Here is a 16,125-nt window from a genome sequence, read left to right as displayed (position 1 = left end):
TGTCACCACTTCCACCCCCTCCTCCTCAAATGGAAGGCAAAGTGCACCTTGGGAGGGAGAATGCTCAGGTCAGGGTGAGATAAGCTTTCTGGCCCTGTAACTGAGGCAACTGAGAGTCCAAGGTCCCTTTCAGGATCTTGCTCACTTGAGTTACCTGGGGCAGGGGCTGGGCTGGGCTGGAGATGTGGTGGTGGGAGGCAGTCTCCTGGCACAGCTAGCCTCTCTTCCTCTAGGAAGTTACTAGATTGATGTTACCAGATGGCAGGGCTCATGGCTTTATCTCTGCAGTTGTGATAATGAGACCCATAAGTAAAATTTATGTAGCACAGTTCTTGATACTTAGTAGGGATTCAATATAATTTTGTTTTTTTCTTTCTGTAAGATTTTGCTGACATCTCTAGGCCTCAGAGAGTCTGCCCTTTGGGCAGGGATTGGTGGTGGCATTGTGGGGTGTTTTTTCAGTGTTCCAGGAAAATTTTGGGCACCTTATTTTTGCTGCTCTGCTCATGCTGCCTTCTTCCTGGTAAAGGGAGCAATGTCCAGAGGGCAGGGCACACTCTGCTCAGGCTCCTTTTGTAAGCTTTTGCTTTAGATGGTGGAAAGGAGCCAGAGAGGGTTGCTCCTCTGACTGGGAGGGCTTAGTGGGGTCTCCATGTCAGAGACTCTACAGAGATTACAGCAACTTATGACAGGCACTGCTTTTTCTCCCCTTCTTGGACCAACTACATCTTGGAATTGAGGAATTTGAGCCCCCAGCATTGGACTCAGAGGCAGAGATTTGGGCTCTGAGAGCAGCTTGGCAGGTGCAAATTCTGAGGGCAAATTTGGGGTCTGATGGGGTTCTTGTGACTCTGAAATTTCTCCAGCTGCTGTGTATAGAGACTCTCCAGGAAGTCACAGCCTTTCATAGGTGGGAGAAAGAAAAAACAGGTAAGTTGATATGAAGGCATCTGTTCCCTAAGAGGAGGAAACCAGGGAGAAGCTGGTGGCAGGAAGCAGGATGGAATGAAGTGGTGCCAGAGGTAGTGGGGGTGGGCAGGTGGAATAGTCTTGTTGTAGGAAGATCCAGGAGAAGCTAATGAGGGTTGTTCCTGTATTCATTTTTTTTAGTGGTTTCTGTAACATTTTCTCAGACCAGGCTCTGTTCTAATTACATGTAGCGACTATAAATTCACATCATTTTTATTACCAACTTGGGAGGTAGATGTTGTGACTATGCCCATCAGACAGACAAAGGAAACTGAGGTCAATAAGTTCATGGAGAGAGTGGCTGAGTCTGGATGGAAGCTTAGAGGTTGGGTCCCAGAATTCGTTCTTCCTGATACCACAGATTGCCTTCTCCCTCTTCCTTCCAAACAGTAGGTGGTTTGGGGGACTTTTCTCTCACCAACACTCATTATCTCTATGCTCTGTCTCCAGATAGGTGTCTTACTTCTTAGGCAAAAAACTTTCTCAAAGAAAAAGAAGGCAAGGACAAACCTGTTGGTGGGGAAGTGCTTGGTACCTGCCAAATGCAGTGCCATGTCCTGAGCCCACAGTGGAAGGGAGTGGGCTGAGATTTAGGTTTAGGGGAACTCCACATCTAAAAGGCAGAACAGGGTTCTGGGCTCCTGTGATGGGCACCACAGCCTCCTTGAGGATGTGTCTGTCAATGACACTTCCCAGGCCAAACCTGGGCATAATAGAGGGCAGAACAAGAGGCAAGCAGGAGCTGGATGTTCTCCCTGGGGGATCATGTTCTCCCTGATCCTGGGACCTCCTTTCTGGGGGGTCATGAGTGGTGGGTGAATAACAGAGAGATAGAGGAATGGCTTTTATCACAGAGTTCCAGGTACAGGGAAAGGAAGAGCCTGGTGTTCTGGGCCCAGCAGAGCTGCCGGGTGGTTGGGGGGGAAAAAAAAGAACAGTTTCTTACCAGGTAACTCTAAAGCTTTCCTGGTCCCACAGTCTTCCCAGAAGAGCTGGAAGGACTCTGGGCTCAGCTGTTTGTCAGTGTCAGGGTTGTGGGAGGCCCAGCACCCTGTTGGTATGATGTGCCAGTAGGAAATGCTTTGCTCCAGCAGGGGACTGCTGTCCAGCCCTGAGCCCTGCTCTCTATGCTGAGGTGCTGGAGCTCTGGGCTGGACCTGCCTCCTGCCTGCAGGTCTCGGCCCTCATCCCCATCTCTCTCCCCAGCTCTAAAGATATGGAAGGGCGCTGCAGTCGCTCCTTGCTCTGCTGTCTCGCTTCCCTGCTTCTCCTTGTCCAGCTGTCCACAGGTGAGTGTCCCCATCTGTATTCTTTTGTGGTTTTAAAAATTAAGATAGAGGGCTGAGGATGTGGCTCAAGCGGTAGCAAGCTTGCCTGGCATGCGTGCGGCCTGGGTTCGATCCTTAGCCCCACATACAAACAAAGATGTCGTGTCTCCAAAAACTAAAAAAATAAATATTAAAATTCTCTCTCTCTCTCTCTCAAAAAATTAAGATTGAAAAACATTTGAAAATTCATCTTCCTTCACTTTTTTTCTTGCCTTTTTTTTGGTGCTGCAAGCATTATTCATTCATTAATTTTATTCCTCAAATATTCAAATGTTGACTGTGTTAGGTGCTATTCTATGAAAGAATCAGACAGAATTTCTGTTAATAAGTTTACCTTCTAGCAGGAGAGAGTTAGTAATAAATGCTCCTTGGCATAGAGGCCTAAGTGTGTTGGAGGAGATGACTGTGATGGGAAATGCAGCAGGGCAGGGTGTGGGCAGTCAGGGGCATGGGAGGCAGGTGTGCGAGGCAGCAGTGTTCAGTGAGGTGGTGTGTAGATGGGAACATAACCCTGGAGAAGGAGGAGTGAGCTGTAGGACCGTTTGGAAGGAGGGTTCCTGCAGGGGGAGGAGCCTGTGCAGAGCTGGCAGTGTGCTGAGGGGTGAGTAAGCTCAGAGGCCAGTGTTGCTGGACTAGAGCCCATGGAGAGAGAAGCAGCAGGTGAGTTCAGAGGGGTCTTGGCAAGGAGGGTCCACCTTGTGTGGGCTGAGGAGAAGTGGGGAGCCATGTGGAGGCTTGGAGCAGAGCAGCAACGTGAATATCTCACCTGTTAAATGGATCACTGAGGTCAGGAATTGTAGTCATTCTCCAGTTGAGATTTAGTGGTTTCTGAGACTAGAGTGGAGTGGCACAGTGTTTGAGAATAGCTCTTTGGAGGCCCATTGCAGTATGTCCTGCCTAGGAGTCATGTGGTAGCCTCAGAAGACCAAGAGCACCAATGGGGTGAAGAGTGAGGTGAACTTGCTTCTTGAACATGCAGTGATGGGGGTTTCTGTGAATGATGAGAGTAGGATTTTCACAGCAGCAAGAAGCATTTGACTCTGTTTTAAAGTGCATGTATATTTCTCTACACCTTCAATGAAGTTGAAAATTATGGACTGAAGTAAAAAATTTAGAATTGTAAGAGGGGAAATTCCTGGATGTGGCTGAATGAGCAAAAGGTGTGCCCTTTGTCTGTTTTCAGGTTTGTCCTGAGACAGGGCAAGTTAGACCTGGGGTTCCCAAGATGTGCTCCCTGGACCACCCTGGGAACTCCTAACAAATGCACATTTTTTGGCTCACTGCAGATGTACTGAATGAGATGCTATTGGAATGGAGTCCAGTAATATATGCTCTATAAGGCATCCTAGTGATTCAGGTGCATGAAATTTTGAGAACCACTGCATTAGAAATTTCTTCATCGAAGGGCCTGGGACCAGGAGACAGGTCAATGAGGGAGTGTCTTTGACATCATTTCTGGGCCACATAATATGGTCAGAATATGTCTTCCATATCCATCAGACCTCTTGGTCATCTCCTGTGGCCCCTGCCCCAGCTTTTGTGGCCTTTCTGCCTGATGGTATGTGTTCTCTTTTTTTTTTTTTTTTTTTTGGTCTGTGTCTCTCTAGCTTTCTCCCCCCATGTCTCTATCCACAGAGCAGTTCAAAGTTGTTGGCCCTCAACACCCCATTGTAGCAGTGCTGGGTGAGGATGCCATACTGCCCTGCACTCTAGTCCCAGCCATGAATGCAGAGAACATGGAACTGGGGTGGTTCCGCTCCACATTCTCACAAGCAGTGTTCATCAACTGGAACCAACAGGACCAGATTGAGGAGCAGATGGCTGAGTACAGAGGGCGGACCTCACTGGTGAGCAACCTCCTCACCCAGGGGCAGGCTGCTGTGCACATCCACAAGGTCCAGGTTTCTGACAATGGAATGTACACCTGCTTCTTCAGAAAGGCAGGTTTCTATGAAGAGGCTGATTTGGAACTGAAGGTGGCAGGTTAGTTACTTGATCTCTATTCTAAAGACCTTGGTATTACTGTGTTTGGAGGGAATATCAGGGATCATGTAATTTAGCCTCACACTTTATAGTCAAATGAAGAAAGACTGACTTATTCATTGATTCAATACAAACAATAGTTATGGAACATCTACAATATGTGGGGACTTGTTTTGTGCACCAGACATATATCAGTGTAAGAGAGAACCCAGAGATGATGAGGTCACCTTCTATAGACAAAGGAAGAAAAATCATAATAAATCATTCAGTACAACATGTTACAAGGTGAGAAATGCTTAGTTCAAAAGACCAAGTAGAACTAGGAGAGGGGTACAAGGTGTGGGCTGGGAAGTTGGGACAAGCTTCAGTGTTACATAGGGGCTCAGGCAGAGCCTTATTGACAGTCTGAGCAAGGCTCAAAAGAAGTAGGTATTTAGCCAGGTGGATATCTGAGTGGCCAGAGTTTAATGCAGAGGGAGCACGGGTTATGAAACCTTTGAGTTAGGATCATGGTTGATTTTTCTGTGCATAAGGAGGCCATCATGGTTGGTAGGAGAAGTGAGGGGGAGGATGGTAAGAAGTGGTAATAGTGGAATAAAGAGATGGTTCTGTATTAACACCACTCACAGGTGTCAGGATGAGGTCATTAGGAGTGGACACCTTGGCTGGCACAAGAGCCCTGGATGTTGTTGGGCTGGAAGGTGAAAAAACAGAGGGCATACAACATGGTGATTGTGGCTACTTGCATTCTTGAGCCCTGAGGGGCTCAGATGGTAGAGTTTGGAGAGAACTTTTGGAGAGGAAGGCAGTTACCAGGTCAGTAAAGGCTTTGTGTGCTGTGTTATGGAGTTTGGATGCAGAGTAGGGGGAATCCTAAACAGAGCCATGCTGGGAAAGCTCATGTTGGCAGCTGTGAATGGATGGATGGGAGGTGAGCAAGAAGGAGGCATGGAGTGCAGTTATGGTGTGGAGAGAATGAGTGCCTGACCTGAGGCATGGCAGTGGGGTGGGAGAGGAGGGGTCAGACAGGTTTAGAAACTAGAGTCAACTGGGTAGATTTGTGGTCACAAAGTTTGGAAGGGGAAGAGAAGACTTCAGAGACTTTCATGGTTTTATTTGAACTATTTGTTGTCTCATGGCAGGACTATTGATAAATATGTCTCAATTCTACTGCTCTGATAATGCTGTGTAACAAACAGCCACAATCTCAGGTGCATCTGGCAATAAAAATGTATTTATATCAAGCACTGAATCAGTTCAACTAATTGGGGTTGAACTTGCCTAACATCACCTGGGTGTCCTCATAAATTTTTGGTCGTGTTTCAGAAACATAATTAAAAGAAAATCTTCCATGCTAGGATAAAACACTTTATTACTGAATAAACATCAAACTAGAATATGATACGTATCATGGTTGATCTGAAAAGGGATTACACAAACAGAAATGACTTTCATCTTTCTTTTTTATAGTGAAGCATATATAATCTCTTGAATATCTGTTTTGAAGATGAACCACAACTAATCCTCATCTAAGAGGGCTAAAACAGTATTTATTTCACGTAACTTATTCTAAATTTACTTGGCATTTAGGTAATGAGCCGTGTCATAGGCTTTATCTGAAAGAAAAATAAACTTCTCCAGTTTTATGACAGCAGGTAGTTTTACAACTTGGAGCAATATGCCCAAATAATGTAGGGTACTACCTTTCCACAGAGAAGGCGGCAAAGGGTTGCTATCTTCCTGGATATTTACATTTCGAAGAAATGTTTCCCAGGTCCTTGAGAAAGGCATTCCTGAGCCACAAAGTTGACATAAAAACTAATCAGTTTTCAAAATCATGTATAAACATTTCAAAAGTGGAGAAAGTGCCTATTTGTAATTGTAGTTTCCTAAAGAAAATGGTATAAGAAAAAGGAAGAGTATCTTCTTTTATTCAACAGGGAGAATTAAGTTTTTACTTTTAATTTTTGTTTGTTCTTACAGTAAGTTGAAAAGTTCACCACATGCACCTTATTTGGGTGTGTTCATTTTTCAGGTGGTCATGTGGCTGACCTAGGGCAGCCGTATCTGTTTGACCAAGCAATGTTACATGAGTTCATCCTCCACTGGGTAGCCCAGGATTGTCCTCCTGTGGAAATGGCAGAGGGTAAAATCAAGGTGCAAGTGGTTTTGAAACCTCTGCACAAATCACAATAGCTAATTTTTCCTTGGTGAAGTCAAATCCTATGACTGGGCCCAGAGGCATAAGGCAAAGGCAGTAAAAAGTCTGTGGAAGTGGGAGAACTGTCTATAAAGAAGGATGAAATATTTGGGATATTTTAATAATCATTTTTATCACAATTGGTGCAAATTTGTGAATTCAATAGTGGAGCTTTGAGTTTGAAGTGTATGTGAGGAAACCTGGTAAAGATAACTCATGGGAACATAAGTATAGGGGAAAAGAATTCAGGAGACAAGGTGGTCACTCAATACAACTTTGTACATGATATACACAGAGAGGCAGATGTCCTAGGAGAGTGTGTGAGGTGAGAAGACTGAGATTCAAGGAGGGAGTGTGGGACCAAATTATTCCTGTTTGCTCTGAGCCTCACAGTTGGGGATAAGAGCCCACTGCCCTGTGTGGGTCCCTGTGCTCCTTCCTTTTATTCCCTCTGGTAAGGGATCTTACCCCTAGAACTCCCAGAATTCAACATGAAAGCTTCTCCCCGATGTTGTATAATATGTAGGCAACTCTGGGGTCTCAGGGCCCAAGGAGGCCTCTGGAGCTCCACAGCTTCCTTCCCACAGGGATGGGCTCTGACCCCCAAGTGCACATAGAAGGGCCAGAAGAGGATGGAGTGCGTGTGGTGTGCAAAGTCTCAAGATGGTTCCCAAAGCCCCAGGTGCAGTGGATAGACCTCAGTGGAAACAAGTTCCCAGCGCTTTCTGAGGCCCACACCCAAGACACTGAGGAGCTGTTTAGTGTGGAGGCCACTCTGGTGGTGAGAGACAGTTCTGTGGGGAATGTGACCTGCTCTGTCTTCAACCCTGTCCTGGGCCAGGAGAAGGCCATGGCTATTTACATCCCAGGTCAGTGCTGCTTCCCACTCCCAGCAGAGCTCTGGGGAGGGGCTGGCCTCTCTGAGTGTGCTGGTCTCCTGGGTGTGCCCCTGACCTGCTGTCTGCCTGGGCCACAGAGCCCTTCTTCCCTCAGGCTTCTCCCTGGAAGCCATCATTTGCTGTGATCCTGACTGTGCTGGGGCTCCTAATCTTGGGGGCTAGCTATTTTATCAGAAACGAACATTCCAGAAGGATGCAGGTGGGGCAAGAAAAGGAGCATCTGCAGCGGCTTAAGGAGGAGGAACATCAGGCAAAGGAAGAGGTGCTGAAGGCCATTGGTAAGACCACACAGGGCAAGTGCGGACCTGTGGTGAGTGGGACAGCTGACAGGGAACAGAGTCCCTGGGGTTCAGCTCTCTAGGGATATCCAAGGCCCAGTGTCCAGAAGAGGTGACTGAGGAGATCAGAGAGGACAGCTAGAGTCAGTGGGGTTGGGTGGGTGTGTAGGTAGAAATTCTAGTATCAAAGTGTTTATTCTGGGGTTGTCCAGCCACACAGTCTTTTTTTTCTCTGGGGAGGGGGTTTCACACTCTTTTCCATTTTCTTTCAGATGATCTCCAGGCAAATCTCAGTAAGTTCTACTTTCCTTCCTGAATTTTTTTATGTTTCCTTTGTAGAAGACATTCTTTTTCCTAGTTCCCCCATTTTTTGTGTTGTTTTTCAGATCAGAGGAAAACTGCTTATCTTTCTGGTAAGTGACTGTCCGGGAATTTCCTTTTTCCTCATCGTACCTGTAACCTGGGGTCTCCTCTTCTTGTTTCTGTCTAGACACAGACATGTGGGTTCCCACCCCTGGGAAGCTGATTGGAAGGCAGTGGAAGCCAGAACCCTGCTACCTGGGCTTCCCTGGATCTGCCTGGTGTTTTCCACCTAGAGCTTAGACACCTGGGTGTGAGGGTGACCCCTGGTCTGTCATGTATTCCACATCTTATTTCAACCCTGGCTTGCCCATTATATTGTTTTTTTTAACCTTCAATGGATCTCAGTATTGGTCTTCACATAAAAGTTTAAAGGCAGAAACTAAGATTTGAATAAATGATCTAAATAAGTAAATGGAATCATTAAGTTTAGGAGTGTGGCCTTCTGTTCATCTCCCAACAACTCGCCATCCAGTGATTATATTTTCTCTAGCTCCAGAAGGTGCTAATCCAAGTGGGCTGCTCACCTCAGTTGGAAATATGATTAAGTATTCCAATTACTTCCTGAAATAGTGTTCTTATTCTCTGGAAATATTTCATCTGTGAAAAGTTGGCTATTTTTACCCCAGAACTCACCTCACATTCCTGTCTTTAAATCATACTTCATTTTTGGTAATTTCCCAAATGTCTTTTTTAATTTTATTTTTTCATCTTGTGGTGCTGTGGTGTGAATCTGTAGCCTCCTGCATGCTAGTCAAGCATTCTCCCATGGGCTATATCCCCACCCCTTTCTAAATATATTTTTCCCAGAAAAAGCTTGGATATAATAGTGCCTTTTGATAATTGTGGAATGACTTATATTTTATTCTGTAAAATATATTTACACATGCTATGATATTTTTCATTAGAAGCAAAACTGAATAAAGATAGATAACGATTTTTATGAGTTTTAAGGCAGATAGTTTTCTCACAGAGAAGAAGCAGTGGGATAGTGGTAGAAGCAGCCATCTTGATCTCTGGTCCAGGGAATTTCCCACAACACACTGTGGACTCTGCATACTTTCTTTCTGGCTCTCTCTTCCTGTGGATAGTCTCATCTTTAGAATGGAGGGGAGGCCAGGGCAGGTACATTCATGATGAGCAGGCTTGTTTTAGCTGTGGTCTCACTACCTTGTGTTCCCTTTCAGCCTGGAGGAAGGCCTCCCTGTATGCAGGTAAGTGACTCTGATGTTTCCTTGGCCCTCCTCCTCCAGGATCCACCTCTGACCTCTGTATCAGTGTCCTCCTCCCAGTATGTGATGGGTTTTCCTGCTCTGCTGTCTCTAATTTGTTTCCCACCCCTCTCAGTAAACATTTTTACTTTCTCTTGTTTTTTTCATAATCCTCACACATTAATCTGTCCTGCCAAAACTAACAAAAAGCCATTCACAATAGGAAAGCAAAATTCTCCTAAATGGAGAGAAAAATGATTGTAACTTGCATTGGAAGACCACAGGGACTTCTCCTTGGGATTGAATTACAGAACCATTCTTCATTTTTTGTAAACATTTTTTTTTAGATGTAGGTGGACACAATACTTTTAATTTATTTTTATGTAATGCTGAGGATTGAACCCAGTGCCTCATGCATCCTAGGGGAGTGCTCTACTTCTAAGCCATGGCCTCAGCCCTAAATCATTCTTCATTTTTGGTAATTTCCAAAATGTCTTTTAAAATTTTTATTCTATTTTTTCATATGTGATTCTGTGAGTGAACCTGCTCTAGGCCCATCCGCCCCTGCAGGGTAGGGTTAGCTATATCCCCTGAAAAGATCCTGTTCAACTGGTATTTGTTGGTGGTGCAGTGACAATGGAGAGTTCAGTTGTGAGGAGAGCTTGGATGGAGCAGGGTTGGAACTGTGGACAGGAATTGATGATCTCCATGAAATTTCAGAAATCATATTTGATTGCTTAGGACTTACATCTTCCTAATGTGGGGCCTTGGTTCTGTATTCTCTTTACCCAATATTCCTACCCTTTTGTGTCGATGTTTGGTTTTCTTTTTCTTCCTGGTCCTCTGGATATTGGTCTTCTCTCAGCCCCCTCATACTCTAACTCACTGTCCTAGCTGGATTTCTTCTAAGCACCTTGGTTGCTGATAAATGAATTTCTGGTCTTCTGAACTTGGGGTTCAGTGTGCTTAGGGGGTCTGTGAACCACTTGAAAAAATATGCAACACTCTGTGTTTGTGTTTGTGTTACAGGAACAAAATGCACGTTATAATGTTCACAACAAATTTTTCTGCTTGTAAGATAATTTTTCTTTGTCTGTTGGGCTTGGTGTTTGATTTTTTAAAAAAATGTGTTAAGATCATTAAAGGAGGAACCTGTAGAGTTTAAAATTGTTTACCTGAGAAAGGGTGTTGAACAAATCATAGAAGAAAGAATGAGATGGGAGGAGAGAGGAGATGAGAAGGAAAGTAGAGTGCCCAAGATTCACACAATTTGGGGTGTCCTGAAGCTGTGAGAGCTGTAAAACATCCAAGGTAGTTTGAATTGTGAAGATTTGCAAGTTTTTTGTGTGCATGAAATGTAACCAACTCCTTAATATATCTTCTAGAGATTTCAGTAAAAACTTGGTGTGTTTGTTTGTGAGTGTGTACGTGTGTGTGTGTGTGTGTGTGTGTGTGTGTGTGGTTTGTGAATTCCATTAAGCCTCTTCTAAGTAATCATCTCATTGAGTTTGCCTGTGATAAAGAGACCACCTGAACCTTCCAGTAGCAGTTAGGACAGGCATATGCTAAGGCAGTTTCCAAAGCAATGAAAGATTATCCAGAGGACTCTGGGGGTGAGTTTAGGACTTGTATCATCTGAATTGTATAATATGCCCTTTTTCTCCGCTGGATGCTTCTTTTTCACATCAGGGATATAGACTGTGAAAGATAGAGAAGGGTGAGCCATGGCATGAGTTAAGCCATAGTTTAGTCATGAAGGCTTTGGGATCATATGGATGAGGAACATCTTTGAGAAACTTAACAATTTTCTAGGGAACATGTTTATTAAAAAAGAAGGATCAAATAGTCTTTTTTACCACCTCCCCATTCTCTGCTGAATTAATGTGTATATGTTTTCATGTATAACTTACATATTCTTTTATTTTGTAAGAACAAACACCATTACTGTACTACAGTCCACACTTTCATATTGACAGGTTCACAGTGTGAGGTGGACAAATGTCTGATCTTATCTCATTCATGAAATTGTAACAATGAGTTAAAAATTAATATTTTTTGGGAAATTATGTGAAGAGTGTATTAAGGTGCATAACATAGTACTTGACACATTGGAAAGTCTCAAAAGTTTTTTTTTTCTTTCTCTTCTTCACCTTTTATCTTCCCTCTGCTTCCTTATCCTCCCTTTTCTTCTTTGATAACTTCTCTGGGTTATAATGTAGAACATTATAATTGGATACCAACTAATATCTTAGTGAAAAATGAGCAAAGTTCACTTTTCTCCAAGAGTCTTCTGGGTCTGCTCAGCCATTTCATACATTTTAGTTTCTATCCAGCAACTCAACAAAAGTGGACAAACCAATGTATCTGATTAAACCTGTATTAGTGGAAATTTGGAATACATATTTAAACAAAAATCATTAAGAAAGAAAAAAATGTTGTTTAGTTAGTACTTAATTTTTTTTAATTTAGTTGCCAATGGACCTTTATTTTATTCAATAATATGTGGTACTGAGAATTGAATCCAGTGTCTCACACATTCTAGGCAAGTGCTCTGCCACTAAGCTGCAACCCAGCCCTAGTTAGTATTTTAAATATACTAATTGATCCTGAGGCTTTGCCCTGTTGGAGGCAAAAGCTTTCCAGTTGAAGGCATTTTGGAGTATATGACATGTGTAGATTTTGCTTTGGTCAATAAGGTTGGAGAAGACTTATGTGGCCTTGGGACAGTGAGGGAAGAAGGACCATGTGTTTTCTCTTAGTTATTTCAGGTCCTCACCATAAGGAGGCTAGTCTGAACTTGTTCATAAGACCCTTGGTTTGGTGTCTGCTGATGAAGAACAGGTCTCATCTCATTCCTTGTTCCCCCTTCCCTTGACCCTGAGGTAAAGTCCAGTTTCTGGGTCATTTATTCCAGGTTGCCAGTGGGCTTTTTCTGCTGAACTTCAGACCATCACTGGTTCACTGGCTCACTGGGCACCTGACTTTCACCATATAGCATAGCATGTGAGATTTTCTGGGTCCTCAGCTTCCTGTGTGCAGGAGACAGGGAGTTTCATGCTTTCTGCAAGCACATTTCTCTGCCAGTGCTTTGTTCCACATGGGTGTGTCACCTATGTGGGCATATTAGTTTTCTTTCTGCTGTCAAATTTCTACAAACTTATTGTTTGAAGCCAGCAGAAATATATTATCTTACATGTTTGCAGGTCAGAAGTCCAAGAAGGTGTGGACAAGGCTGTGTTCCTTTCTGGAGGCTGTTGTCTTATGCAGTTTTTAGAGGCCATCTGTATTCCTTTGTTTAGGGGCCTGTTCTTCCATATTAAAAGCCAGCAGCACAGCATGGTTTTGACCTTGTTTCTGTGATTCTGTCTGCTTCTCTGACCACAGCCAAGAATAGTCTCTGTTTTCAAGGGTTCATGTGATTAGTTTGGACTGACCCAGAGAATCCAGAATAATTTCCTCTGTTCAAGAACCTGAATCTTAATCACAATGGTAAAGTTGCCTAGTCATGTGTTCAACATATTCAAAATTTCTGGAGTTTAGGATATGGATTCTATCATAGCTTGAAGTTTTCAATCTCTTCAGGGAATTCTTGTGTGAGGCAGATGATTAGGTCTCATATTTTGGGGTTCTCCCATGTCTGTAAGGATGTTTTTGCTCCAATTGTTCTTTGAAAAGTGGAACAAAAGTCAGTAGTGTTGACCTCTCTCTGGGTGTATTTTATTCAGCCTCGAACTTTTTCTCTGCCATCCTAAAACCCTCACCATTACCACCTAACTGGGAAAAATTTCTCTGAGTTCCCTGCACTCATGACTTATAGTCATCCTCCAGGTTCAGCTAAGCTAGATTTAATTCTCTACCCATGGCTTGGAGTTAACTTTATAAGTTCAGCACAGTCAGTTCTTTATAGTAGAAGGAGGTCTTGGAAATTATGATAAACTCAATTATATCTCAAATAACTTAGTTTTCAGGATGGTTGTGTTTCTGTGTCTTGAGAAAGCATTATTTGGTAGCTAAATCTGAAGAGTGAACTTTCAGATTGATATTCAGCATTTCGATCCAAAAACAAGGTCAAAACCATGCTATGCTGCTGGCTTAGTCTTCTTGGGAAGTCTGCAGCAGGATGTGTGAGTGGTGTGTGTGTGTGTGTGTGTGTGTGTGTGTGTATAAGAAATAAATACAGCAGCTGAATGTTTTCACACAGCTTTTCCCTTCTTCCTCCCACATTGCTGTGTTTCAGAAGACTGGGTGCTGACCCTGATGTGTTGAGACTCTGCAAATCCCTGATATGAGGTCTGTGTTCTCTCGTAGATTGGCGGAAGGAGCAGTTCCAAGCTTGTGAGTGACTGGGTGTTCTAGATGTTCCTTATGTTGTCCTCATGGCTTCTGGATTTTCCTTAAGTTCTCTGTGGTGATTCAGGTGCTGGCATCACCAATGTTGTTGCTGTGGCAGAAGTGATGGTCACAAAACTGGTACTGGTTCTCCAGGGTCCTGTCACAAGTCTACCCATAAAATCAGCCTTCTGGTTCCTTCTCCTGGTTGAGAACATGGGTTTGAGTTATAGGACTCTTATCTCAGGAGGCTTATCTCCTCCTCAGCTCAGGCAGCTCTGTGGCTGTGAGATGGTGGGTGGCTGTGTTCTTTGTCTTGGGGCAGGGTAGGACCTTGCATGATTGATAACTCTCTCAACAGGGCCTGTCACTCTGGATCCAGACTCTGCTCACCCCAAGCTGTGTGTCTCTCATGAAAGGAAGTATCTGACCTGGAAGGACCACTCTGGGGACCTTAATGCAAAATGCAGTGTGTTGGGTCTTGAGGGCATCACATCAGGAAGATGTTACTGGGAAGTGGAGATAGAGAATAAATCCCATAGCAAGTGGACTCTAGGAGTCTGTAGGAAAGATTCAAAGAGAACAGGCCCATACATGGAATTACCAGATAGGGGTTTTTGGGTCATGGGGAAGTTTAACAATAGATATTTTTCCTGGACTGATCATGTGACTTGGTTATCTCCTAGGCAGGATCCCTGCAGGGTGGGTGTTTTCCTGGACTACAGTGAAGGGGATGTCTCCTTCTATAACATGATTGATGGGTCCCACATTTTCTCTTTCCTTCCAGCTTCCTTCTCTGGAACTCTCTTTCCATACTTTATGTTTGAGTATGGAGATGTGTCCATGACCATGTGCTCCATGGCAAGTGGCTCTGAAGCGCTCCCTGTACTCCTTAACAATTTTCCTCCTTTGGAGGAGACCCTGAGCACCCCAAAGGAGGTGTTCTGCTCAGGCTGTGGTGTTGATGGTGCTCCCCCAGAGGCTGAATCTCCATTACTTCCCTGACACTTCAAGATTTTGTCTGCATAGAGTTACTTGGTGTCCATGATCCTCACTGTGTCTGTTCCTGGGGCTACAGTCTCCCTGTGGAAAAATCCCCTGAGATGAGACTTGGAAGGCTCTGTGAACTTGTCCTCCTGTGTGGGGACAAGTGCATGGAGTACTGCATACTGGCATATGTTAATGGCATCTGAGTGGCAGGCCACTCCCCTCGCACTAGGTGTGTGAGCAGCAGGTCGCTTACCCCATAGACATAGCCCTGTGTGTGAGGCCATGTGTTGCAATCCTTATGCTTGCTCCACAGCCCAGTCCTCAATTGGTTGCTGCAAGGACAGTTAGCAGACATTGCATTGGTGGCTGCCTGTAATCTGCTTAGGTACTGCTTGAGTATACATACATGGTAACTGAACAATAAAATCAGACCTGCTCCCTGCTTTGTCTCCAGAGGTCTTGATTAGCGACTCCACAGCCACACTTTCCTCTACTCTGTTCCTTGGACCTCCTCGCTGGATTAGAGAGAGCCCATGCACTCCTGCTCTGTGTTCAGACTTCAGATGTGTGGTTATGAGAGTTCATGTCTTGTATTCACGTAACAGAAGATAAAAATTGACTGTTTTGGAACTGGTTTTGGGAATGTGGAATTTAACTATGAGGAGACATTTTGTTGGTATTAAAAAGCATTTCAGAGAGGTGTAACAGTACATACTTATAGTCCCAGATACTGTGGAGGCTAAGGGAGGAGGATCACTTTATCCTGTAAATTTGAGATCAACCTGGGCAACATAATGGTACCCTGTCTTAAAAAAAATCAAACAAAGTTGAGATCACATTACTACATTTGAATGTGTGCAGAGGAAACTTGAGGTTGAGAAAGGTATGCAGTTCTATTTTTACAGATTTGGACTATCAGATGACAGAAAGTTTATCATCCAAATATTTCTAGGGAAATGGATAGGTGTGTTAGTCACCTTTTTTTTTCTCTGTAAAAAAATATTGAAAAAATCAATCCTAAGGAAGAGAGATTTATTTTCCACACAATTTTAGACATTTCAATCCATAGTCACCTGGCTCCATTGTTTCTGAGGCAGAATGTCATGTGATGACAAGGAACAGGTGGTGGAGTAAGTGGCTCATCTCATGACAGACAGAAGGCAAGAGAGGTAGACAGAGAGAGAGAAAAGGTGGGAAGAGAGGAGACAGGAAAGGAGAGAGAGAGAGAGAGAGAGAGAGAGAGAGAGAGAGAGAGAGAGAGAGAGAGATGGAGGCCAGGGACTAGGTATAGCCTTCAAGGACACATCTACAGTTCCTACTTCCTTCCTGTTTCCTAGTCCCCACCTCCTAAAATTTCTATTACCTCCCCAAGGGGCTACCAGCTGGGGATAAAACTTTCAATGCATGATCCTTTGGAGTATATTTCAGTTCATTGTTGTTCTAAACTACAAAGAATAATAGAATTTTAAGAGAAGAGTCCAACATTTTATGTTATCTGATTCCTATTCTGGGATGAATTTGGTACCATTGGGCATGTTTTGATAAATTAATCCAGGGATTTAAGGATAAGGGAATGGA

At 43.8% G+C, this 16,125-nt stretch overlaps 1 protein-coding gene across 2 annotated transcripts; it reads left to right on the top strand.

Annotated features, from left to right (window-relative positions):
- The first annotated feature begins 562 nt into the window (after positions 1-562).
- Positions 563-14,989, top strand: LOC124080051 (butyrophilin subfamily 1 member A1-like). Of its 2 annotated transcripts, none has more exons than XM_046425887.2 (10): positions 563-930; positions 2,176-2,258; positions 3,933-4,280; positions 7,068-7,349; positions 7,457-7,657; positions 7,930-7,950; positions 8,044-8,070; positions 9,205-9,231; positions 13,537-13,563; positions 13,919-14,989. In XM_046425887.2, exons 2-10 carry the CDS (start codon positions 2,186-2,188, stop codon positions 14,560-14,562), a joined length of 1,650 nt encoding a protein of 549 aa, XP_046281843.1. In that variant the 5' UTR covers positions 563-930; positions 2,176-2,185; the 3' UTR covers positions 14,563-14,989. The 2 variants fall into 2 exon arrangements, with proteins under 2 accessions (XP_046281843.1, XP_046281844.1); XM_046425888.2 differs by having other exon boundaries at positions 3,905-4,280.
- The last annotated feature ends 1,136 nt before the right edge of the window (positions 14,990-16,125 follow it).

This window comes from Marmota monax, unplaced genomic scaffold (assembly GCF_021218885.2).
Source record: "Marmota monax isolate L192 unplaced genomic scaffold, Marmota_monax_Labrador192_F-V1.1 WCK01_AAM20220418_F8-fsc00632, whole genome shotgun sequence".
Taxonomy (NCBI): domain Eukaryota; kingdom Metazoa; phylum Chordata; class Mammalia; order Rodentia; family Sciuridae; genus Marmota; species Marmota monax.
The sequence above is the reverse complement of the archived record's forward strand: the minus strand, read 5'-3'. Positions and strand labels throughout refer to the sequence as shown.

Excerpts from the sequence above, each read along its gene's own strand:
- LOC124080051 (XM_046425887.2), top strand. The coding sequence starts at position 2,186 with ATGGAAGGGCGCTGCAGTCGCTCCTTGCTCTGCTGTCTCGCTTCCCTG. Across the intron at positions 7,350-7,456 it reads CATGGCTATTTACATCCCAG|AGCCCTTCTTCCCTCAGGCT; the intron begins GTCAGTGCTGCT and ends CCTGGGCCACAG. Across the intron at positions 8,071-9,204 it reads GAAAACTGCTTATCTTTCTG|CCTGGAGGAAGGCCTCCCTG; the intron begins GTAAGTGACTGT and ends GTTCCCTTTCAG.